Source organism: Sapajus apella, unplaced genomic scaffold, assembly GCF_009761245.1.
Source record: "Sapajus apella isolate SASKATOON/1434 unplaced genomic scaffold, GSC_monkey_1.0 scaffold54, whole genome shotgun sequence".
Classification (NCBI taxonomy): domain Eukaryota; kingdom Metazoa; phylum Chordata; class Mammalia; order Primates; family Cebidae; genus Sapajus; species Sapajus apella.
This window is the reverse complement of record NW_022436994.1, coordinates 961,745-987,880: the sequence shown is the minus strand read 5'-3', so window position 1 is coordinate 987,880 and position 26,136 is coordinate 961,745. Positions and strand designations below refer to the sequence as shown.

Sequence of the window (26,136 nt, the reverse complement as noted above, 5' to 3'; positions counted from 1 at the left end):
TGGTACTTTCATAACTTTAAATTCATGATCAGAGTTTTCATAAATAATCTAGGTAAACGATTAAAATAATTAGATAAATGTAATAGGATAAATACTTGTAGACAAACTGGTCATAATTTAGGATGTAAAGTTAAATTAAATAATAGATATTTCATTATTTGGGTATTTTCCAATAAATATATATTGTAGAAAAACAATAAATACATATTGTATGTTTTCCTGCACACTACAAAAAAAAAAGTGTGTCCTTTTTTAAAAAAAGGTTAAAAATTTTTGTCTAATTCAAAGCTTATTTAAAAGTTATATATAAAACAAGGTAATAGGAACTAGGAAATAAACTTTCTAAGTTAACTAAGACTTGTCCCAGATTTTCAGGGTTTACAATGTACAGACTTGTTGCATGCATAAATTGTGTAATGGTAGATTTGGGCTTCAAGTGGACTCATTACCCAAATTATGAGCGCTGTTCTCTTATTACTACCTAAGCTAAACTTCCACTTAGCTCGTAGGCCATGAGACCCTGTGAATGGCAATGTAGGACCATTTACTGTGCCAACAGGAAGCTTTGGCTAACACAATTTTCATTCCATTGTAGAGGGGCTTTCTCGTGCCCTATCTTTGCAGTCACTTCTGCCTCTTTGTCTTGCATCATGTCCACCTACACTGATGATCTGTGGAGACTGGCGCCAGGCCTCTCCGCCACATCTACGCTTATGGGGGACTTTTCCTTAGGATACAGACTGGCTGGAAATTCACTGAAGCATTTTTCTGTACTACCTTCTCTAACATGCAAGGGATTTTAAGAAAATTAATATAGTAACCATTTGTATTCATTCATCAATGAATATTTGAACCTCTATCCTGTGTCAAGCACTATTTTGTTTGTGGAATGCATCCATGAAAACAACAAAGATCTCTGCTTTTGTAGAGTTTACACCCTAAAATTGCCTCTTAAAATGAAATAGGGATTCACTTCATAACTACAGTAGTTATAACATACCTGTGTGCCACCCTTTCCACATTTCTATGGCATTCAGGGGTCCAAGGTCACCATCCTGGGAGAGCTTATGAGTGTTCTGGTTCTTCACAAAAGTGTGAGAACTGTCCTCATAGGGCAGGTTACATGGGGGCCAGGAGAGTGTTAAAGCACAAATAGCCAGTGGGCTCTTGATAAAACTAAATCTTCTGTCTCCTCTACCCTTGTTCCTCAAAGTAGCATCAGCGACACCTGGAAGTCTCGGCAAACTCTACAAAAACGTGAAATCTCAGCCCCTCCCACAACTTCCTGAACTGGGATCTGCGGCAAGGCCTTCAGGTGGTTCACGTGCACCCTGCACTGTGGGAAGCTCTGCTCCCAGCGCCACCAGCACATGAAGAGAGGCCTCAGAACCACACTTGCCCCATCTCCAGTTCCACTGCCTTGCCTCAGTGAATCTCACCACCTTGCCTCACTACTCAGGAAAAGAAGGGCAAAAACCATCATGCCCTCAATTCCCCCTCCAGAAGACCAAGACTCCTGAGAATCCCTCATAAGCTGCTCCTTATTTCTTTTTTTCTGATTCCATCGTTCACCCTTCCTTAACTTCCGAAACCCTTCCACACTGCCCTTCGGACTCCATGGTCAGTCATAGAGAATCACAAATAATTCAACCTCATTTCAGAACATTGCCTTTCCCCTTATGCTGTTCCAGCACTGTATAGACTGTAGCCCTATCCATGGATTTTGTTCCCTCTCCCATCCTACTCACAACGCTGGGACCAGAGGGCAGGCAGCTTCTCCTTGTTCCTCCTCTTCTCACACCTCCACCCTGCAGTTCTAACCTGTGTATCATCAGTCAGCAGCATCCGCTACCCCTCCTAGCACTATTCATCTGAAACAGCACTCACCATCAGCCATTGTGCCCTCCCACCCTGCCCCGGAACACTTTGGCGCCTAGCTGTCCCTCTTCCCCGCCCTACTTCTATGGCAATTCATGGTGATTCAATACCCACAAACGTAACCCTCACACACTGGCCTCCCAGCTTCTTGACTTCCTCACCTCCAAGAATCTTGATTTTCAACTTGTATTAGCTACTGAATCCCATGGTCTTTCCAGTGTTATAACTGGTTATTACCAATAACTACAGGACCTCCATAATTGAGATCCAAGCATTCTACTCTGCAACCACCAATTCTACCTTTCTAGTTAATTCCCTAGGGCCCCAGTTTAAACAAACCTTTACCCCTCTGGGGCACACAGTCCGTGTTGCCCGTCACACCTGTCTTGCCTTCTACTCCTTACCCAGCTTGAATTCCACTCTATCACGCTCTGGCACCCTGTGTCCTCAACCTCGCTGCCTTTTCCTGTCGTCTCCTCCTCGGAAAGAGTCTGATTCTGGACCCATGTTCTCCCTCATCAGAAAGAATGAGCTACTCCCACTGCTACTTGAACCACAGACCCCTTTCTTCTCACCCCCTCCTTATCAATTTCCCCTCAGACCATTCCTGTCACCATGAAAACACACTGCTCTTTCTCTCATATTAAAAATAAATCCTCTATCAAACAAAATATCCCCTTAACCTACTGGCCTTTACAAAAATCACAGGAGCCGTCTGTCCATACTCCTTAACTCTTATGCCTGTCCCTTCAGTGTCTCTTGAAGCACCCCAACCAGGACCTCCAGATCACCACCAACCTCTACATTGCTAAATTTGTGTCAAATCTTGATCTTTATCTCACACAACCTATCGGCAGCATTTGGCTCGCCTGCTCAGACTCCTGGAAACGCTTTCTTCTGGCTTCGTGATTCCTAAATCCATATCTCTAGCTGGAACATCTGCACATTCGTCCTCTACTTCACTATCCAACAGGCATTTCAAGCTAGCATTTCCCAAACCAAACTCCCAGCCATTCTCCAACATCCACACTTCCCCTCATCCTCCCCATGTTAGCAACTGCAATCTCACCCAGCCTGTATCATCTGTCAGTGATTTGTATATAATTATTCACAGAGGAGAAATATTTTGATGCCTAGTTGATATTCATAGGCTTTGAGATTGAAATACAAATTACTTTTTTTTTGTTTTAAGACAGAGTCTCACTCTGTCACCCAGGCTGGAGTGCAGTGACACAATCTTGGCTCACTGCAACCTCCGCCTCCCAGGTTTAAGCAATTCTCCTGCCTCCGCCCCCGAAGTAACTAAGGCTACAGGCACATGCCACCAAGCTTGGCTAACTTTTTACATTTTTAGTAGGGACAGAGTTTCACCACATTGGCCAGGCTGGTCGCAAACTCCTGACCTCAGGTGATCCATCTGCCTTGGCCTCCCAAAGTGCTGGGATTACAGATGTGAGCAACCTCACCCGGCTGTACTTTAAGTTGGCAGGAGATGACCTATTTATTGCCAGAATTAACTCCTCAGAGACAAGAAAGGTTCTGAGTAAATAATACATTGGCGGTTGCCTTAAAAAAGAATCAGAAATACAAAGATTGTAATTTTACTGACCTCCACCCTGCTCTGCATAGTGCCTGAGCTAAGCATTTAATGAACTCAGCGTGACAACTGTGCAGTCATATTTCAGAAGTCTTCTTTTCTGAGTGAGGCTATGTTTGTGAGTAGTTACATGGCGGCATTTTCTACCACAGAAGTCATAATACAACAAGCTAGAGACCTCCAGCGGGGCTTTAGTTGAAAAGATGAGCTGTGTGGCTGGGTAACGTTTCTCAATCTCAACTGATGTTAAGAATTACCATCTAGGAGCATTTTTATAAAGCACAGAAGCCAAGGCCCAACATCTAGAGATGTCGATGTGGTAGATCTAAGGTGGGCCAGTGCCCAGGTGACTCTTGTATTGGAGAAGGGTGGAAAGCATTGGTCTGTGAAGATGAGACAGGGTAATCCTGTAAGAAGCTGACAGTATTAATAATAATAGACACAAAAGTTACAAGTGTTAAGTGAAAATATTTATATAGTAAAAATACTGTCATTGAGAATTTCTTGACCCCAAAATACCATACAGTAAATGAAAACACCTGCCAAAACAAAAGAAAACAGGTACAACGTACTAGCAGGAGAAGCTAGAGCAGGAGTCTCTTACTAGAGTGGGAGAAATTAGCAGGACTTCTACCCCTTAGCAGAAAATGATGGGCATTACCGAGACTGAACACAGACATGCTTTTGACGCTGCAGCTTCACCCTCAGGCGTGAGACCGAAAGAAACGCTTGCACAGCTATGCCAGAAGACATGTCTACTCACATTCTTGGCAGAACACTTAGAAGAACACTTGTTAAAAGCAAACAGCTGAAAACAACCCAAATGTCCGTCAATAATAAAACAAATGAAAAAGTTATGGAAGAATTTCATAGTAGTAAATTACATGTCAGTGTGAATAAATGGACCACAGCTACTGCAGCTGTGTTATCAGCATGCATGAACCTCAAAAATACTATTTTCAGAGAGAAGGCAAGTCACAGATGAATGCAAACAGCATGATTCCAACGAAGTGACGTTAAAAACAGGTGAACAAAAAGTGCTGTTCACATACCCATACATGTGGTACACAACCTGAAAAAAATGAGACGACTTTGCTTGCAAAGAGGAGAAATGGGAACTGCCCAGGAAAAGTATTAGTATGTTTTGCTACAGGCATTTTAAAAATAGAAAATGTTTAATTCCTTCAGGGGATTCATGAATGGTGAAGTTTAATAAGTAATGTTTTAAGCCTAACATGCCAGCTCTCATATATGCTAGGAGGAGGCTGAATTAAGAAAAATCTACTTATACTTTCCTACTAAGAAATGCAAATGTTGCTTGTGAAGGTTCCTCTGGTCAGCCCTCATTTCATTCACATGTGTACATATCATATATTTATGTAATACCTTATCCACTCATGTGTCAAGAACCAAGTCAGTCATCAAAATAATCAGCCTGAATGCATGCTATAAATAGGAATTTCCAATTATCTTATGTCAAAAAATATTAACGTTCAGAATCATCTCAACCAACAACAAAATATACACATTTGCCAGCGGCAAGTCTACATTTTAGAATTTCTACCATAAGTGTTTAAAATATACATGTATACAGGTGCATGTATGTAAACGTCTATACATGTGTACATAGATGTAAACATATACAAATATACATGCACTTGCATATGTGTACACATACAATTTTGGCCTTTGGGCAGTTAATAGCTATAAATGTGCCTATAATATGGTCTCCTTAAGCTTAGAGATGGCCAAATTTTCACTGTATTTTTATATTGGAAGACATCAATTCATTCAAAATTGAAACACTATCAACATTTCATAAGTAGGCAGATAAATCTATTACTCTTATACAAAAACAGGCCTGAACTGTGGATTCCAAAACTAAGGAATACTGCCCAACCACATTAATTAGACACTTCCCTGTCTTACTGATAAAAGAACATTTTTTTTTTTGAGATGGAGTTTCACTCGTTACCCAGGCTGGAGTGCAATGGCACAATCTCGGCTCACTGAAACCTCTGTCTCCTGGATTCAAGCCAATTCTCCTGCCTCAGCCTCCCGAGTAGTTGGGACTACAGGCACACACCACCATGCCCAGCTAATTTTTGTATTTTTAGTACAGACAGGGTTTCACCATGTTGACCAGGATGGTCTTATCTCTTGACCTCATGATCCACCCACCTTGGCCTCCCAAGTGCTGGGATGATAGGTGTGAGCCACCGCATGCAGCCTTTGATGAAAGAACATTTAAACATGTGTGCCACTAACAAGTTTTTAAAAAATATTAGAAGCAGGGAAATAAAGGTCAATAACTAAACACTGAGTGAACAAATTGAAGATGTGCAATTGCTTTTTTAAAAAGGGGGAACAAACTCACATTCAAATTGCTATTTTTATTCTATTTTTAGAGACAAGATCTCACTCCATTACCCACGCTGAGTGCAGTGGTGCAATCATGGCTCACTGCAGCCTCAAACTCCTGGGCACAAGAGATCCTCCCACCTCAGCCTCCCAAATACCTGGGTCTACATGTGTGTGCCACCACACCAGGTTAAATAATTATTTAAAATTTTTTTTGTAGAGTTTGGGTCTTGCTATGTTGCCCAAGCTGGTCTTGAACTCCTGGTCTCAAGCAATCCTCCTGTCTAGGCCTCCCAAAGTGCTAAGATTATAGGTGTGAGCCACTGCACCTGGCTTTACTTTTTTTTAAAAGGGGAAAGAGGGTAAATCCCCTTTTCATTTCAGACTCGATCAGTGAATTCTTAATAAAATTCAGGCCTCCAGTGCTCAAGATAGAGTGACTGACTCATTACATGTAGAAGAGGACCTCTCACTTTTAAGTTTTAATCATAATTCTAGGAAACTATTTCAAGTAGCCTCTAAACTATAATAATTTTGACTACCTGTTTAAAATTCCTGAGTTCGAGGAGCTCAAGACTAGTCTGACCAACATGGTAAAACTCTCTCTGTAAAAATACAATATTAGCCAGGCGTGGTGGCGCATGCCTGTAATTCCAGCTACTCGGGAGGCTGAAGCAGGAGGATTGCTTGAACTAAGGAGGTGCATGTTGTGGTAAGCTGAGATGGCGGCATTGTACTCCACCTGGGCAACAAGAATGAAACTCTGTCTGGAAAAAAAAAAAAAAAATTAAGTGCTTACAGAAAAACTGCTGCCCTACCCTCAAATTCTAATAGGGAATAACCATCTTTTACTTGCTGTTTCTCCTTTGACCATAAAAAACATTTATCTGACAGCAGATGCTATAACTTGAAGGTTTATGTCCCTCCAAAATTCATATTGAAATTCAATCTCCAGACAACCACAGTGGATTAGTCCTATAATCACAGCGGCTTAGTCCTATAATCACAGCGCTTTGGGAGCCAAGGTGAGAGGACTGCTTGAGGTCAAGAGTTCAAGACCAGCCTGGGCAACATAGTGATACCCCACCTCTACAAAAAATTAGCTAGACATCGTGGCATGTGCTGGTAGTCCAGCTATTTGGGAGTCTGAAGCAGGAAGATGGCTTGAGCTCGGGAGTTTGAGGTCGCAGTGAGCTATGACCTGGGTGACAGAGCAAGACCCTATCTCTAGGGTGCGCACGCACGCGCACGCACACACACACACACGTATGTATAAATACATACATACACACACATACATATATCATATATATAAAGAAAATGGAGATTACATTTGGAATCTTTAAGAGGTGAGGAGGTCACAGGGCTCCTCTCTTATGAATGGGATGAAGGCCCTTATCAAAGAGGCTTCCCAAAGCCCTTGCTCCTTTTGCCCTTCCATCCCTTTTGCCATGTGAGCACACAACATTTAAGGTGCCAGCTTCTAAGCACAGACCATGCCCTCACTGGACACCAAACCTGCCGGTACCTTGATCTTGGACTTCCCAGCCTCCAGAACAGTGAGAATAAAGTTTTATTATTTATTACCCAGTCTCAGGTATTTTATAATACCAGCACAAAGAAACTAAAACAGAAGAGCTCTCAGAAAGATCAATATTTCACCAGACCCTTTAATTTCTTTTATAAACCAAATTATTCAGAGAAAGAATCTACTATTTTCTATAGCTGAAATGTGATAAGTATCTATGACAGAAAAACGGGATATTTATTTACTTTGAAATTACTTTAATTTAGAAATAGAAAACATTTTCAAAGGAGGAAAAAACCCACAAAACATACAGGCAAATTTGTATTCTGTGAGCTTCTCACACCCTCACACTTGTTCACCAGTCTCTAAGATGAAAAACTCTCTTCCAAAATGTATTCAGCCACCACTGTAAAAGAAAGAAAAATTGTTACCTCTGAGCACAGATAAGATTTTAATAATTATTATTTGAAATGCAATATGCTATGATTTTAAGGGGTTAAGACCAATTACTTGAACAACACCTAACTTTATCTAAAGATGGCAAAAAGAATGGCGCAGTGAACTTGAAAATCCTAAACCTGAGAAGATGATGTGGCTACTGGGAGAGGTCTATTATTAAACTCACAATGCTCATTCAGGAACTGCCATCTTGGAACAGTCTAGCATAATGTCTTTCCGAACACAACATAAAATATCAATTACATGACAGGATGTTTAGTTGAGCAGCTTTCCAATTTGATAACGTTGACACACCAGGAGAACACACCAGCAGAAAATAGACTGCAGATGAGCACGAGGCACTCAAGCACTGAATCTTACCATAATCATTGAAAAATCTGCTCAAGCACTGTATCTTACCATAATCATTCAAAAATCTGGGTTAGTCATGATGGAAACAAAAATCACCTTTTCTACAGAAGAACTTCTGAGTTTTAAAAGCATAAACATTAAAACTGTATAGTCAGGTATACATTGTAGTAATGTTAAATAAAGAAATATAATTCCATTACCAGATGAAAATTATGTAAAACAGGCCAGGCGTGGTGGCTCACACCTGTAATCTCAACACTCTGGGAGGCTGAGGCAGGCAGATCACTTGAGGTCAGGAGTTCAAGACCAGCCTGGCCAACATGATGAAACTTTGTCTCTACTAACAATAAAAATAAAAAAATTAGCCAGGTGTGGTGGTGGGACTCTGTCTCAAAAAAAAGGAAAAAAAACTTATTAAATAGAATACTCCTGAGTATATACTTTAATGCTTAGTATTTTAAATGCTTATGCTATTAAATAGTATTGCTGTAACTAAAAGGCCAGCAAGTGCTTAATTATCTTAAATTCTAATACCGTGAATATTAATTTTGACTACTATAATTATAAAGAAAAAGAAAAAAATCATGAGAAAAAACTGATAATTCAACCCAATGAGTAATTCCCTTGCTACTACCTCAAAATGATTTAAACAATGATTTACGGCCGGGCACGGTGGCTCAAGCCTGTAATCCCAGCACTTTGGGAGGCTGAGGCGGGTGGATCACGAGGTCAAGAGATCGAGACCATCCTGGTCAACATGGTGAAACCCCGTCTCTACTAAAACTACAAAAAATTAGCTGGGCATGGTGGTGCGTGCCTGTAATCCCAGCTACTCAGGAGGCTGAGGCAGGAGAATTGCCTAAACCCAGGAGGCGGAGGTTGCGGTGAGCCAAGATCGCGCCATTGCACTCCAGCCTGGGTAACATGAGTGAAACTCTGTCTCATATAAAAAAAAAAAAAAAAAAAAAAAAAAAAAAAAAATGATTTACGCTCTTTCATGTAGGGAAAGAGAGATTCCTTTCAGTTTTACAGCTATCATGGCATAACATGAGGAAAGAGTACGTTCTCTGTAGTGTTTCTCACAAAAGGTTTTAACTGGCCTTCACATTAAGGTAAAAAATATCTAAGGATAGATTTTTAACTCCTTAAACAATGAAACCACTTTTTTAACTGGAAGGAAAGTTTTCTAAGTAGCTTCTGAAAGGTTTCCTGTGTTGCCATGCAACCGAGTAGGTTACTTAATCTCCTCATCCCTCAGTTTCCCCATGAAGATTAAATGAGTGGACACACAGAGTCATGAAAAGTTCTCAATGAATGTTAAGTATTATTATTGCCACCATCACCATTAGAAAAGGCAAGAACCTGTAGCTGCTCACTTTATTCAGTGCTTTTAAGGGATACAAGAGGGCTCTGGACTAGATTCTATAAGAGACACACATAATATAAATAAAAAGGCAGGCATTCCCCACAACTCATAATCTAATGTGAAAGACGAACCTATATGAGTATGACACAAGGCAGACAGTGACGTCTGGCAAAAGAGACAAAAATATAGCTTAAGTGAAGCGGGGGGAAATTTGAAAGTTGCTTGTATACCAAAAATTGGAAAAGCTGGGCTTACATGATCTTCTGGAGGGTACTACACTAAGAACAATGAAGGGTGATTATCACAGGAAACTAATTTTGTTATCATTGTGAAGAAACACTTTCTATCAATTAAATCTGTCTCATGACAGAATAGGAAGCAAGAAGAGCAGCAGCACTGAGAATGAAAAAGGGACTTGTCAGAGACTGCCACTTCATACTGATTTCCTCATTCTACTTCAGTATTCTCCCCAGGATTCCACAATTCCACAGTTGGCATTTCTCACTGGTAAAATAGAAGGGATTTCTGAACTGACAAAGGCGATCTCAGTGACTTGAGCCCATCTAGCTCTTAACTATTCATGAGCCTGAATATCACTTTGTGGCACTTCTGCTTAATAACTATGGCGACCTACTTAAGAAATCCCTCTAACAATACACATTGTTGTCATTTAAAAGGCAACCTGTACTAGTATCTGTGGTAACATACCCAGTAATTAGGAGATTTACAGTTCAGAAACCTTTTTAAAATCATTGCTTCAAACTTTACCACCCCGTAAAATCAACTGATATTACTGATTGATATTGGATAGATATCAATAGCATACGGAAAGTTCTCGATGAATGTGAACTATTATTATTGCCACCATCACCATCAGAAAAGGCAAAGAACCTGAAGTTGTTCACTTAATTCAACAAACACTTAATCGGTGCTTAACTGATATTATCAGGTAATAATAGATTTTATTACCTCCAAACAGTGAATGAGGCTGAGATTAAATATATACAAAAAAATCACAGAGTAAGTACATACTGAAACTCATACTAAGTCCTTAGCCTAAACTGCGATCAGTATCAGTGGCTCATTACAGCAACAACTTTCACTTCTATTCTTACTCCAATTGTTTCTGGGGCCTTACTTGACTTAAAAGTCATAATTTAAGAACTATTATCCCACTGACTAAACTGGGCACAGAGAGGACAGCTACTGCTTAACAAGAAAAGGGATTTGAATCTAGGCAATCTGGTCCAGAGTTAGAATTCTATCACAGCAGTGATTTTTGGATGGGAAGCAATTCCTCTGCACCTTAGAAATTAACAAGATACACCACAAAGAGGGCAGGTTTCAATGCTGGTTTTGTGACATATGAGTGCTTTTAATACTTTTTAGACTCTAAAATTTTATTTATTAAAATAGTGCCTAGCATACAGAATTTCTGGAAAGATCATGTAAGGTCTAAAAGCACTCAATTATCGGGTACTTGTAAATATCAGTAAACTCCAATAGCACAAAAAAGTCAAGAGATGTATCTCTGTATTAACGCAATAGCAGCCTGTCATCTCAAATGGTTTCAAGTTTCATTTAATCCTAGTCTATTTAATAAAGCTTACTTACACAATGATGTTATTAATAGGAATATGGATCAATTTCACAAAGAAGCCAATGAATCCCATTATAGCAAATCCTATTGCTGTTGCCATGGCAATCTTCTGGAATTCTGCATTTAAAAACATGAAATTCACATATTTTTTGCACTGTCACTGAAAGTATGGGGAAAAAAAACTATCAGCAACATAAATGAACTTAACTAGTACACATTTCTCCTGTTAACAGATATGTAACTTAAAAGAAAAAAGGTGAGACTATTAATAGTAAACAACTTCACAGGTTTTTAAATTTCCATGTTTTCTTTATATTTAAGGAAACAAATAGTGCATGTCTGTGCTAGTGAGTTCATCAACAAGTACTAAAAATATTTTTTCTTCTTAACAAATAACCAGAATATACCAAAAAAAGGTCATGGATAGAAGAAATATACATTATTTTTCTTAAATTTTAAAATGTAACATTGTGATTTTTATTATAACATGTTGATTATACAGGCAGAAACATATCTTTTTTTTGGTACACTATAAACAATGGGTCCATTGTCTTTGATACTACAATGAAGCCAAAATTAAGGCTTGAAAACTCAAATTGGGCCAGGCATGGTGGCTCATGCCTGTAATCCCAACACTTTGGGAGGCAGAAGCAGGTGGATCACCTGAGGTCAGGAGTTTGAGACCAGTCTGGACAACACGGTGAAACCCAGACTCCACTAAAAATTCAAAAATTAGCCAGACATGGTGGCGTGTAACCCCAGCTTCTCAGTAGGCCGAGGCAGGAGAACTGCTTGAAACTGGGAGGTGGAGGTTGCAGCGAGCTAAGATTGCGCCACTGCACTCCAGCCTGGGCAACACAGTGAGACTCTGTCTCGAAAAAATAAAATACAAATAATCAAACTGAGTTGAGCACAATTTTATAAAATATTACCCTGGTAATGTTTTCATTTTATGTTACTTCCTAAGAGAAGCTTTCCCTAATCTTCTGACTTGGTTAGTCCTCCTGTTATGTGCTGTAAAACTGCCTTCTAGTTATCTTCCATAGCAGTAATTAAAAAACATAATTGCAACAATTTGTTTATGAGCGTTTCCTTGATAGATTCTAAGCTCCATGATACCAAGGACTATTCTCTTTATTTATATACTACATTACATACATGTTATATTCTCTATTATATTACCAGCTCCTAACTCAATGAATGAATAAAAGTAGGGCAATTTAACACGTGAATCATGATAAATAACAAAAGTAACTTTCTAGCTTGGAATAACTATATTGTTGGTTTCATGTTAAGATTTTGTTTGTTGGGGTGGGAGCTGAGGAGGGAGAACTCCAAAGCTTCCCCAAAGAGGAAACATATAAGACGCTAAAGTCAAAATATTACCAACTCGAATGTAACATGGAACATGAGGCTGTAGTAAATAATCTTACACCATTTGAAAATACATAAAATAAAAATTTAGACAAGAGTAAAAAATTTAGGAAGACATGACAATGTTAAGAAGCCGTCGAGCAGTATCAATCAATAAAAATGTTGATGAATATAATGCAATGGCTATCAAGAAGATGTTAATCAAACAAAAGGCTTAGAAAATGCAAAGATTTAATTTTCTCTCACGGTCAAGCAATTACCTTTTCTATCAGGTTTAGTGCATCTTTTCACCAGCCGAATGGAGTCCTTTACAAACTGCCGACTTGGCTCAACAAACTGCATTACCTGATCCATGACTGCCTGCTTAAAACAAACAAAGATGCTCACTGACATTGGTTATCATACAGTAATGACTTGCTCATTTACATCAAGATGTACATGAGACCAGCCACTGAATTCACGTCTAATATGGGTCAGCTCCACCTCCTAAAATAAAACAAAAAACAAACTCCAAAGCCTAAATTGAAATATTTTTGTAAATTTCAGTTAAGTATGGGATCAAAGGCAATGAGCAAAGATCTTACTCATCTTCTCTGACAAAGAATCGCACACTCAATATAAAAAGCCTATCTCTATTAAAAGGTTAAAAAAAAAGGTTAAGCAACTGATAACACATCCATTCCTTTTCTCACTCTGCAGTCCCATCCATTACCACTCCTGCTAAAGAACTATCAACGTTGAAATCCTACAATTTCTTTCCATATTATATTTTAAACTATGCAGAAGCCAGTGTCTTGTACAGTGAATGCCAACTATGGTTGCTGCAAGAGCCTAAAATGGAGGCAAACGTGAATTTCAATCTGATTTTTCTAAAACGTACCAATACAACATACTTTTCTAAACTATAAAGAATGGCTAAAGCAAGATGCAGATTCTGAGAAGCTACTAAATTCCAAACTTTTTGGTTTGAACACATCTTTTAAGGAAAAAGAGATATACAATTTACCATATAGGTTCTTTTGAGGAATCTATTACCCAAGAGAAATATCATCTGACCCTAGCTTTGAGAGCCACGGCTATAGTAAGTAAAGAGGCCAGGGTGTTACTTGTATTTTCCTCCATTTCTAGTACTTAGACCAGTGACCAGGTGGTGGTTGAAATCACTGGCTATGGAATGTAAACGTCCGTAATTCCCGGTTCCCTAGCCTAATGTAGGCTATAAACAACGAAATGTCAATGAAACACAAGGTTCTGCAACGGACTGGGGCAAAAACACAGTAATGTCTGTTTCTTCTTTATTTCACTTAACTTTGCTCTTGAAATCCAAAGGGCTTAAACTTTTTGTAATCATAGTTGTCATGAAGGAAGCTAAGAACTCTTTATCCAGAAAAATGCTCGCTACTCACAATACCGCACTCAATGTCAGGGGCAGAGATCCAAAAACCAACTATGATTTCTCGAAACAGACTCTAGACCAATGCTCTCACTTTAAACCACGGAGCAGCGGCGGGGCCAAGGCTGAGTACAGCTCTTCCCAGACAGGACTCCACACCCGTAACAGAGACAGCCCCGAATCAGGGAAGCAGGCCATCATGTTCCACTGCAGCACAGAAGACACCCGCCAGAACGCTAAGCTCTGGAGGCCCGCGGGCCGGCGACCCCGCTCCCCGGGAGCCCGCGGCCCGGGGTCTGCCTTCCACCAGAGGCCGGGTTGGTGGGATGCAGGCGGCCAGACCCCCGCCCCGGACCTCAGCCAAGGGCCCACTCTCCGCCCGCCGCACCACGGCCGCCCGGGGAGACAAGCCGGCTCGCCCACGCCCGCCGCCCCCGCGAGTCGCAAAGCCTTGGCCGCCCCGTTCGCCTGTGCCCACCGGTGGGAAGAAACTCACCTGCCCAGCCTCCACCTAAAATGCCAGGGACACGTAGCGCTGGAGCGGACTGACGTAGGCCCACCGGAACCGGAATCCGGGTTCCTACCAACAGCCCGCCCACTCCTCCGTCCCATTGGTTCCTTACGCGAAACCTCAGTGCGCAAGCGCAGCGCGACGCGAGTCCCGGCCACGCTTCCCGGAAGAGATGCCAAGCGTTGCTCGCTGCCAGGGCGTTGGCGTTCCTTAGGAGTGTGAGTGTGGCGTCAGCCGTTTTTTCCCGGCTGGGTCCCGGGTTACCCCGCCAGCACAGCCTCACCCCACTGGCGTCCACAGCACGAGCTCCAGCGGCTTTGCGCGGTGCTTGCTCTCTAGAAGCGGCTGACTAGGTAAATCCTAAGCAGTATGTTTCTTCCCTGCGGCCCAGCTTGGTGTGTGTCCTTACGGTGCATACTTTTTGTACGTATGTAACGTTAGTCGAAATAAAGCTTATGAGCAATACGATGTTATGACCTAATTCAAAATAGTCTCCCCACCCCAAACTGTGACTTTGGCTGTCATTCACGACAGTTGAAGCCATTCTTTGTCAAACGCTAGGTTCGGTTAGGGGAGTGGTCATAATGTACACACAGCTCCCCACTTATCCGCAGGGATGCATTCCAGGACCCCCGGTGAATGGCTGAAACCTCGGATAGCGCCAAACCCTGTGTATGCCCTGCTTTTTCCTGTACCATGCATACATATCTATGATAAAGGCACAGTAAATAAAGATTAACAACAACAATAAAACAGAACAATTATAACAATACATTGTAATAAAAGTTACTTGAATGTGGCCTCTCCCAAATTATCTTCTGGCACACTTCTCTTTTTGAACCAGATTTTCTTGGCTAAGGGGAAGCACTGTGTTATTTGATTTTCTGTGTTTTGCTGAAAATACTGTGAACTCAAGACATGGTGTTTGGTGAACTTCCCAACATCTGATTTTATGTTTTTTGGAATAAATTATTCTTTTGAACAGTATTTATTGAGCATTTACTATGTTTAACTCTTTACTAGGCGCTGTGAGTAATCCAGACATGTTATTCTCACATGGAGCTTATGTCAAATAACGGGATTTACAGTGTAGGGAGGCTGACTGAGAAGTAAATAATTACATGTGAATATACATGCTATGCAGCAAATAAAGAGGGTGTTGTGAAAGGAAAAAAGAGCATGAAGGAGACAGGATTGCCTTAGATGGTCACTGTAGGCTCTAAGGAGATGACACATGGACTGAAGTCCTGGTCAAACACATCTCAGTCTGTTCAGAATTTAAAAGTGATTCTTAAAGCTAAGGCAAGGTATGTGTAGTGTGTATGATATACAGAGGTGTGTGACCTCTAACCCAGACCCACTGAATCAATATCTGGAGGTTCAGGAGTTACAAATTTCATTTACTAAAAAACTTTTTTTACTTTTTTTTTTTTTTTTTTGAGACAGAGGCTCCCTCTGTCACCATGCTGGAGTGCAGTGGTGTGATCTCGGCTCACTGCAACCTCCGCCTCCCAGGTTCAAGCAATTCTCCTGCCTCAGCCTCCCGAGTAGCTGGGACTACAGGCACACGCCATCACGTCCAGCTAATTTTTGTATTTTTAGTAGAGATGAGGTTTCACCATGTTGGCCAGGATGGTCTCAATCTCCTGACCTCATGATCCACCCACCTTGGCCTCCCAAAGTGCTAGGATTACAGGCATGAGCCACCGCGCCTGGCCTACTAAAAAACTTAATAGGAGATTTTAGTTACTGAAGTTTAAGAAGCACTGAAAGTTGTAACACCTCTTAATGTTCTGTCAGCTATTCCTGAGTTATATTGTTCCTCAGATACCCTTGTTATGCTTCATTGTTAAGATTAAAAAGAAATATGGCCAGGTGCAGTGCCTCACACCTGTAATCCCAGTACTTTGGGAGGCCTAGGAGGGTGGATCATGAGGTCAAGAGTTCGAGACCAGCCTGGCCAGTATGGTGAAACCCTGTCTCTACTAAAAATACAAAAATTGGCTGTGTGTGGTGGAGCGCACCTGTCATTTCAGCTGCCCGGGAGGCCAAGTCAGGAGAATTGCTTGAACCTGGGAGGTAGAGGTTGCAGTGAGCCGAGACAGTGCCACTGCACTCTGGCCTGTGCAACAGAGCAATATTCTGCCTCGAAAAAAAGATAAAAGGAAATACACAGACTTCTGTGCTTTGGAAGAATATTTATTATACTCTGCTTCATATCCAATACATACTGCAACCAGTAGAACTGTGAAACAAGTATTAACAGGCTGCAGTGTTTTGCTCTGACATGCATAAAAACCATAATCATATCATCACATATTTAGAAAACGTAGGATCTTATTTAGAGACAAAGTTGTGCCTATCACCATACCACACAAATGCTACGAGACCACTGAGTATTATGGAATATGTGGAGTTGTATTGCTACATCTAGACATAAGTGATTAGAGTTTCTTTTGAATTCAGAGCTCACAGACATTGATTTGGGAAATGCTGACTGTCATGTAACATAGCCTTTGACCATGGAAGGGATAAATGGAACTAGATTATTGCAACATTCTTATATTTCTCAGGAAGTGGTACTGTATTAAGTCTGCCTTAAGAATGCACCCTCCCACCCTCGCCTGCAAAAGTAGCTACTGTAAAGAGACACTTAACCAAAAGAAGGCAGGAAAGGAGGAAGCAGGGGCAGTGGGGAGGCAAAATCAACAAAATGGGAGAATACAGCCAGAGGTATAATTCCATTACATTTAAATTTTATGTAATTTTTATGTTTAAAAATTCCCCTTAAAGATGGTCAGAGGAGACTTTTTAAAACAGTTAAACTAAGACTTAGCTGTATGCTGATGGCAAAGATATACAGGTTGTGAGTACATAAATGAAAATGCAGACAATGAGAAGACACTCAGAATTTGGCACTGGAGTCTGTTGATAGCAGATAATATGAGGTGGTGTGGACTTTAACACAGGAAACTTCTGAAAATAGAAGAGCATTTCATAAGGATAAAAGATCAGTTTGCCCACAAGACATAACAGACAAAAACTTACGTTTCTAATCAGTGAGCTTCAAAATCTGTGAAGCACAAATTAGCAAAAAGATAGGCAAATCTACAAACCTGTAGGAACTTTTACCAGTCCTCTTTCAGTAATTGATACAATTAGGCAAAAAAGACAGAAAAGGAATAGAATATCTGAACAACACCATCAACTACCTTGACCTAATTGCTCTATAAATGGAGCATGGAGCACTGCCCCACGCCTCAAACTGCAAAATACACATTCTTTTCAAGTCCACGTGGTAACTTCGCCAAGATAAAACATATACTGGGTCATAAAACAACTCTCAGTAAATACAAAAAGGTTCAAATCGGAATACAAAATGGTACAGCCACCTTGGAGGACAGTTTGGCAGTTTCTTACAAAACAGAACCAAGTTCATCTTACTATCTAGAAATCACACTCCTTGGTTTTTGCCCAAAGATACTGAAAACTATGTCCACACAAAATCCTGCATGTGGAAGTTCATAGCGGCTTTATTCCTCATTGTCAAAACTTTGAGGCAATCAAGATGTCTTTCAGTAGGTGAATGGCTAGACGGTGATACTACGGAGAAAATAAGGCCGGGAGCAGTGGCTCATGCCTGTAATCCCAACACTTTGGGAAGCTGAGGAGGGCAGATCACCTGAGGTTGGGAGTTCGAGACCAGCCTGGCCAACATGGCGAAACCCCGTCTCTACTAAAAATACAAAAATTGCCTGGGCATGGTGGTGCATATCTGTAATCCCAACTACTTGGGAGGCTGAGGCATGAAAATCGCCTGAACCCAGGAAGCAGTGGTTGCAGTGAGCCAAGATCACGTCACTGCACTCCAGCTTGGACAACAAATCGAGACTCTGTCTCAATAAAAATGAAAGGAAATAGAGTAGTGGTTGTATTGGGGTGGGGGTATGGGAGGACATGAATAGAGGGAGCACACAGATTTTAGGGCAGTAAAAGTACTCTGTATGCTGTAATGATGGATACTGCACGGGTTCCCAGACCTGACAGGAGGTTCTGAACAAACCTAGCGAGCAGAGTGAGAGTCTGGTCAAACGGCACACATGGCATGTCAGGCAACGTCAATTTATTACTCAAACATAGGCAGCAGGGATAAACGGCAGCCTGGGATCCACGGTGAACCAGTTTCCTAAAGCTCAGGAAAGCTGTTGAGCATGGATGGAGTTTGCATCTACTCCACTCTGCCCCAGAGCTGAGGAACCCCAAAGAGCTCCACTCTGAGTTTTATATGCTGGACACAGCGGGGCTCACCATACACAGGTGTTGCATGACATCCTGCTCTAGGAGAGATGCCGACCGAGCCAGTTTGTCCCAAACATTTCATTTTTATCTCAGGATGCTGCATTCTGCCTGAGAATTATGAGGGAGAGGAGCTGAGTTGGCCAAGGCCATTCAGGGGCTTCTGCAGTTACACATCATTATACACTGCTGCAAACCCACAGAATGTACAACACCAAGAGTCAACCCTAACGTGAAAAGTGGACTTGAGGTGGTTAGGATGTGTCAGTGCAGGTTCATCTGTCGTAACAAATGCAGCGCCCTGGTGGGGATGCTGATGACGAGGGTAGGTTATGTATTTGCTCGGGGCAGCCTATATGGAAACTCTCTGAACCTTGCTCTCAATTCTGCTGTGAACCTAAAACTGCTCTTAAAAAGTCATTAAAAAGATATTCAACTCATACATTGTTTTCTCTGACCACAGTTAAATTAGAAGTATAAGCAACCACATAACAAGAAAATTCCCAGTATTGAAAATTAAGGCAGCATGCTTCTAAATAAACCATGATTCAAAGAAGTCACAAATGAAATTGGAAAATAATTTGAACTGGATTATTTGAACTGAATGGTATTGAAAATATAGTATATCAAACTGCCAGATAATCAGTACATACCCATGGAAATGGTTAAAATTTAAAAGGCTGGCCCAGCGCGGTGGCTCACGCCTGCAGTCCCGGCACTTTGGGAGGCTGAAGCAGGCAGATCACCTGAGGTCAGGAGTTCAAGACCAGCCTGGCCAATGTGGCGAAATCCCGTCTCTACCAAAAATACAAAAATTAGTTGGGTGTGGTGGTACATGCCTGTACTCTCAGCTACTCAGGAGGCTGAGGCATGAGAATCACTTGAATCCAGGAGGCAGAGGTTGCAGTGAGCAGAGATCACATCACTGCACTGTAGCCTGGGCAACAGAGCGAGACTCTGTCTCTTAAAAAAAAAAAAAAATAAAAACGGCTATTAGCAGAAATTTGGTGAAAAATATCAACCAGAACTCTAGAACTCTTCTTCCTGGTGACCAGGTATATAAAATGGTATAACCCTTTTGGGAAAAGTTCAGTAGTTTGTCCTAATACTAAGCATACATAATTATGGCTCCACAGTTCCAATTCCAGGTACTTATTGAAGATACATGAAACTAAATTCACAAAAAGACTTGTTATAGGAATGCTCATAGTAGCATTATTGTTAGCAGAACTAAAAGAACAGCGTACCATCAATAGGATGAATAAGCATACAGGGATAGTCCCACAATGGAATCGTGCTCCATAGCTGAGGAAAGAAAACTCCCTGCCACAACCCTGAAGAGTGACAGATACGGTGAGTGAAACAAGCCCGTGCTAAAGAAGGCACACTGTGCAGCTCCATTTGCAAGAAGTTCTAGACAAGGCAGAAATAATGAATGGTGGAAAAAATCAGAACAGCGTTTGCCTTGGGGTATAGATTGAGAAGTGGGGTGAGGGAACTGGGGAGTGAAAGTAATGCTCTGTAATTTAACAGGGCTTAGGGTTTCAGGGGGGACTTTGTCAATGTGGGCTGCTGTAACAGAGTATCATAGAGTGCTGGCTTACATAGCAAACATTTACTTCTCTCACTTCTGGAGACTGGAAGTCAGAGATCATGGTCAGGTTCTTGTGAAGGCTTTTCGTGGTTTATAGATAGCTACTTTCGCGTTTCACTCTCACATGGCTGGGGGTGGAGGAAGACAGAAAGAAAGGACCAGCTCTGCTCCTCCTCCTAAAAACACTAATCCCATCATGGGGCTTCAGCCTCCTGACCTAATGACCTCCCAGTTTCCCCTCCTCCAAATGCCATCACATTTGGGCTTCCGCATGTGAATTTGGAGGCACACAGTCTGTCCATTGCAGCAGGTGGGTGTACTTGTCACAACTCATCAAACAGCACTCTTAGGGTCTGTGCCATTTACCTCAAAAAAAAAAAAAAGCCTCAACAAATATGGGCTTTAGTTAAATGATACAATGGTCGATGCATTTAGGAGGGAAATGTACAGGTATCTACAGCTTATTTTGATTTAAAAAAAGACAGAGTCATTAGTAGAGAAATAGACTCCTGCTAATGCAAATACAATAAAATGTTAAATGTAGACTTAGCTGTGGTGTAAGATGTTCATTGAATAATTATTTCAATTTTTCTGTATGTTTAAAAATGTTTATAATAAGATGGCCTATATATAGATCACCAAATCAAGTTTCAAAAATGTTGATGTAAACTATAATGAGCATAAATTGAATGTATGTACAGCAGAAATTTTAAATTGCCCGTCAATTTTACAATACCTGAAATATTAATAACAGCATTTGAGATAAGCTGAACTAATATTCCATTTATATCCTTGAATCTCTGCCTGAAGCAAGAAAAAGTTTAAGAAACTCTATCAAGAACCAAGGACTCCACAGCACCTGTCCTTTTGGTTTGTATTACTTCATTTAGGTATTATGACAAAGTGGAAAGAGCTACATCTTTTAAAAAATGAAGCTGACATTCAAACCTTAATTATAGTAGATTTGTGGTTATGAAGCAGGAGTGGCCACAAACAAACCTCCCAAACACCTAACGGAGAAGGAAGTGGTGATTTATTCCGCTGGGAGCTGCGGCAGGTGAAAATACCTTAACAACCGAGCTCCCTGACAAAATCCTTGCCCAAAAGGATTTTTAAAAAAGGCTTACAGTCCTAGAAATTACATGAGAAAGGGTCTTGATCCATGAAGTAGGCGTGGGGTACGTGACTAGGCGTGGGTTTGATCGTGTTTTAGCAGAAACAATGCCTTCCGGAAAGATTCCTTCACACCATGCCTGCAATCTTCAGGAGTGCGAATAAGGCTGGCACCCCGTCTGCCAGCCTTTACTCCTCCTATTGACATGTAATGTAGAAGTCTAGGGGGATCACGGGGTCTTAGAAGCTTAAGAGGATTAAGGGTCTTCTTCCTCAGTTAGAGTGGCTGAAATTACAAAAGCGTCAGCAGTTCCCCAAGAAAAGTTAAAGACTGGACCTAGGTACAGACATAGAGTCTTTTAGGAATATCTTAAGACCAGGCACGGTGGCTCATGCCTGTAATCCTAGCACTTTGGGAGGCTGAGGTGGGTGGATCACCTCAGGTCAGGAGTTCAAGACCAGCCTGGCCATCATGGTGAAACCCCATCTTTAAAAAAAAAAAAAAAAGAAAAGAAACAAAACGACAGGAATATTTTAGAGTTAAATGTGATCAGGTCAAATAAAGTTTTCTTCCGTCCCCAAATCCTTTTTGAAAAAACAGGGTTTTAACTACTATAAAAAAAGTTATTCCATCTTATTTAGCCAAAAATGCCATAACCAGAATAGGGTGGTGAAGATGACTGAGAGATTCAGATATCACAGAATTAATTGCCAGTGACTCTATGTTATCAATTACAGTAAACAGTTTCAACTTACTACTTCCTCCTGATACTCACTGTTCCCTTTACTTCATAACCATTTTCTTAAAAAACAAAACAAACAAAAAACCTTTTCTGAATCTGCTTAGCGGACTTCTTTTCCCGCACCATCTGCATTAGACAGGGAAGTCTAACTGCTCCAACACGCACAGCACCCGCGGGGCTGACCCCACGCTGACTTCGGCCCAGGCCAGTCTCTTGGCTGTGGCACAAGGCCGTGTTCTTCCCACACAGTTGTGCAGGGTTTCAGGCTTCCCGGGGTGCAGAGCTTTACTGCATGTTGAGGGTTCTTAGTATATTTCAGAAGAAAACAACCCAATTAAAAAATAAGCAAAGGTCTGAAGAGACATTTCATGAGAGAAGATACACAGATAGCAAATAATCATACGGAAAGGTACTATTACCCGTCATCAGGGGATTGCAAACTGAAACAATGAGATGCTATTGCAAGCCTATTCGAATGCCTGAAGTCCAAGACACTGGCATCTCTGCTAAAACCCCGCCTCTACGAAAAATACAAAAATTAGCCAGGCCTGAGGTTACGCAGCCTGTAATCCTAGCTACTTGGGAGGCTGACGCAGGAGAATCGCTTGAACCCAGGAGGAGGTTGCAGTGAGCCGACATCAGGCCACTGCACTCCAGGCAACATTGCAAGGCTTGTCTCAAAAAAAAGTGCTGGCAAGGATGTGGAGCAGCGGGAAGTCTCCTCCTTCGTTGCTGGTGGGAATGCGGGTGGCACAGCCGCTGCGGAAGGCAGGTCAGCAGCTTCACACAAAGCTAAAGGTAGTCCACCATGCTTTCCAGCAACTGCACTGGTCAGTATATAAATAACAGGAAGATTTATGCTCACACAAAAACTTACGCACAAATGTCTACAGCAGCTTTATTCTCGATTGCCAAGGCTTGGAGGCAACCAAGATGTCCTTCAGCAGATGAACGGATAAACAAACTGTGATAAACCTAAACAATGGAATATGCTAAAAGGAAATGAGCTCTCCAGCGGGAAAAGACAGGGAGGAACCTCCGATTCATACTGCTGCAAAAAAGAACCAGTCTGAAAACATACACACTGTGTGATTCCAACTATAGGACATTCTGGAAAAGCAAAACTATGAAGACAGTGGAAAGACCAGTGACTGCCCCTGCTTGAGGGACTGAGGGAGGAGGGTGAGAGGGAAGAATAGGTGGAGCCCAGGGGATTTTTAGCGCAGGTGAAATCATCCGCGTGATTCTACAATGGTGTATGGACTCTACGGAGTGAACCCTAGGGTAAACTATGAACTGCAGTTAACAATAGTGTATCAATATTGGTTCATCAATTGTAGCAAATGCTCGATAGTACTATATTGATAATAGGGAAAACCGTGCAGGAAGGATGTGTAAAGGGTCGTGACAGCTCTCTCTACTTTGACCAATGTTTCTGAAAAGCTAAAGCTACCCTAAAAGTCTCTTAGTAAAAATTGAAACCAAAATATGAGATCTTAGGAGAAGGAGAGAAACGGGAGTCATCTCACCGCTTCCTTTATGCTCTGTCTGAAGCCATGCCCAGCACCGTCGGGGCTTCCGCACGCTTTCCCTCCACTGCCAGTCAATCTTTCTGTCAAGATTCTGAAAAGCCCAGTGCCTTTCCCAAGACTAAGACGTTGACGGAGTCCAGTTTCACCACAAACCTTGTCATGTGGGCTTACTTAAAGAAGGCAAGGGTTCTGGCTTCTTTGCCGCATCTCCTGGAGCTGTATGATGAGTTATGACTTACAACAGAATGCAGTCACTTCTTTACATGATTTGAGGTATGGAGGATGTTATGTGCTGAACGGTGTCGCCCCAAAATTCACATGTTGAAGGCCTAACTCTAGGACCTCAGAATTTGACTGTATTTGGAGATAAGGTATTTTCTGGTTTTTGTTTGTTTGTTTTTTGAGACAGGGTCTCGCCTTGTCACCAAGGCTGCCGTGCGGTAGTGCTAACACAGCTCACTGCAGCCTCAATCTCCCGGGCTCAAGCGATCCTCCCACCTCAGCCTCCTTAGTAGCTGGGACCGCAGGCACGCACCACCACGCCCAGCTAATGTTTTTTCATATTTTTTGTAGAGACAGGCTTTCACCACTGGAGATAAGGTCTCTAAAGAGGTTATTAAATTAAAATGAGAGGCCAGGCATGGTGGCTCACACCTGTAATCCCAGCACTTTGGGAGGCCGAGGCAGGTGGATCACCTGAGGTCAGGAGTTAGAGACCAGCCTGGCCAACATGGGGAAACCCCTCTCTACTAAAAACACAAAAATTAGCCAGATATGGGGTTGCACCACCCATAATCCTAGCTACTTGGGAGGCTGACGCAGGAGAATCGCTTGAACCCAGGAGGTGGAGGTTGTAGTGAGCTGTGATCATGCCACTGCACTTGGCAACAGAGTTATGACTCTGTCTCAGAAAAACAAAAGTTAAAAGTTAAAATGAGGCCAGAGGGGTAGGCTATAATCCAATATAACTGGCGTCCTTATGGACACAGATGCGCAGAAGGAAGGTGACATGAAGACACCGGGAAAAGACGCACAAAATAAAGAGAGTCTTCAGAAGAAACCAACCTTGCCTGCGCCTTGATCTCAGGTCTCCCGCCTCCAGAACTGTGAGAGGGTCAATCTCCGTTGTTCAGGCTTCCCGGTCTATGGTATTTTGTTACGACAGCCGTCATAAACTCACATAGAAGGCAAGGTTTCATTGTCTTTTTTTCCTTCCTGCTTCTTAAGAGAAATATGAACAGTTCAAACAAGTGTAATTTTTGGACACACAGAGTAATCATAGGAATATAAAAATCAGAAAGTGTCCTGCCCCATTGCTGCAATGTAGAACTAATCTCTTAAGAAGAGAGCTTTGTGAATACTCATGTGAATACTGACAGTTTTTAGACTTCATTTTAAAAATTATTTCTTAATTGGTTAAATTTTACTGTCAGCTGTCCTTAAGGAGCTTCAGGACACTGTTTTTCCTGGGTGGATGTGTGCTTGAATATGCCTGTCTGTATACTTCAGTGACGTGGGTGCGTATAAATTTGGGTATCACCTTCTTTCCTGTATAACCTAGCTGAAAGATAACTACTCCACTACATCTTAGCACTCAGCGTTTCAGAGGGGAAATCTGACGCTACCTCAGACTGTCCCATCCTTGTCCCCTTGATGTGGCTAAAAGATTCTTTCTTTGCAACTGAGCTTCAGTGACAAACAGGATCTCAATGAAAAGTGACATCCTATATCATTTTTTTCCCGAGACTGCTCAATTCTTACTTCACTTGAGGAAAAGGTTGTGTTCTTACACCTTGTAATATGTTTTGTGTTTGATCTGTTGGAGTATCTGTTTAAGGTGACTACCCTTTTATTAGTTTTTCTTTGGTTTTTTATATTTTCTTAATTGTCTTACCTTAATTAAACAGTCTGTACTTACCTCAGTTAGCTCAAAGTTGTTGTTTTTTATTTTTATATTTTTACTTTTTTTTGTACTTTATTAACTCAGTTTTTAACTATGTTTCTTGCTATTTTAAATTTATTCTGTGACGTTCTTTTGAGTCTCATTTTTTTCTTTAGTGGGGCCATCTTCCATCCTGTTTCATTTTATTTTTAGGTTAGTTCGCTGATGGGGAAGCGTTTTGCGGGGCTCAGGCCTTAGACCTCTCTGGCTGCAGGGAGTGGCCATGGAGGCCTCTTGTCTCCAAGCTGCCCACTCACCAGGCTCCTCATCTGGCTTCTGCAGGCAACTACCACCTCCTCCGTGTATTTGTATTTCAGTGGCATGTTTGTATAATTTAAATTTAGTAGATCCTTTAGAAAAAATGTATGTTATAAAAGTTTAAAACTCAAGGCTGAAGAGCGTATAATCTTGTCATGGCTTTTCTCACACAGGGTGGGGGGCTCTGCCTCCCCCCACCCCACCTGCCATGTGGCCGGGCTTCCCTCCGTGCCCTCGGTG

The 26,136-nt window shown here is 41.5% G+C and overlaps 1 protein-coding gene across 2 annotated transcripts; it reads right to left on the bottom strand.

Moving 5' to 3' along the window:
• Positions 1-7,598: 7,598 nt before the first annotated feature.
• On the bottom strand, positions 7,599-14,534 carry SEC61G (SEC61 translocon subunit gamma). 2 transcript variants are annotated; one of them, XM_032244183.1, is made up of 4 exons: positions 14,404-14,534; positions 12,775-12,874; positions 11,155-11,257; positions 7,599-7,770 (listed from the first exon to the last, which is right to left on the bottom strand). In XM_032244183.1, the coding sequence occupies exons 2-4, from the start codon at positions 12,866-12,868 to the stop codon at positions 7,761-7,763; spliced, it is 207 nt and encodes a 68-aa protein (XP_032100074.1). In that variant the 5' UTR covers positions 12,869-12,874; positions 14,404-14,534; the 3' UTR covers positions 7,599-7,760. The 2 variants fall into 2 exon arrangements, with proteins under 2 accessions (XP_032100074.1, XP_032100075.1); XM_032244184.1 differs by having other exon boundaries at positions 12,775-12,877; positions 14,404-14,499.
• Positions 14,535-26,136: the final 11,602 nt, after the last annotated feature.

Coding starts and splice junctions, on each gene's coding strand:
- SEC61G (XM_032244183.1), bottom strand. CDS start 12,868: ATGGATCAGGTAATGCAGTTTGTTGAGCCAAGTCGGCAGTTTGTAAAG. Junction 11,258..12,774: donor CACTAAACCTGATAGAAAAG/GTAATTGCTTGA, acceptor TTTTAAATGCAG/AATTCCAGAAGATTGCCATG.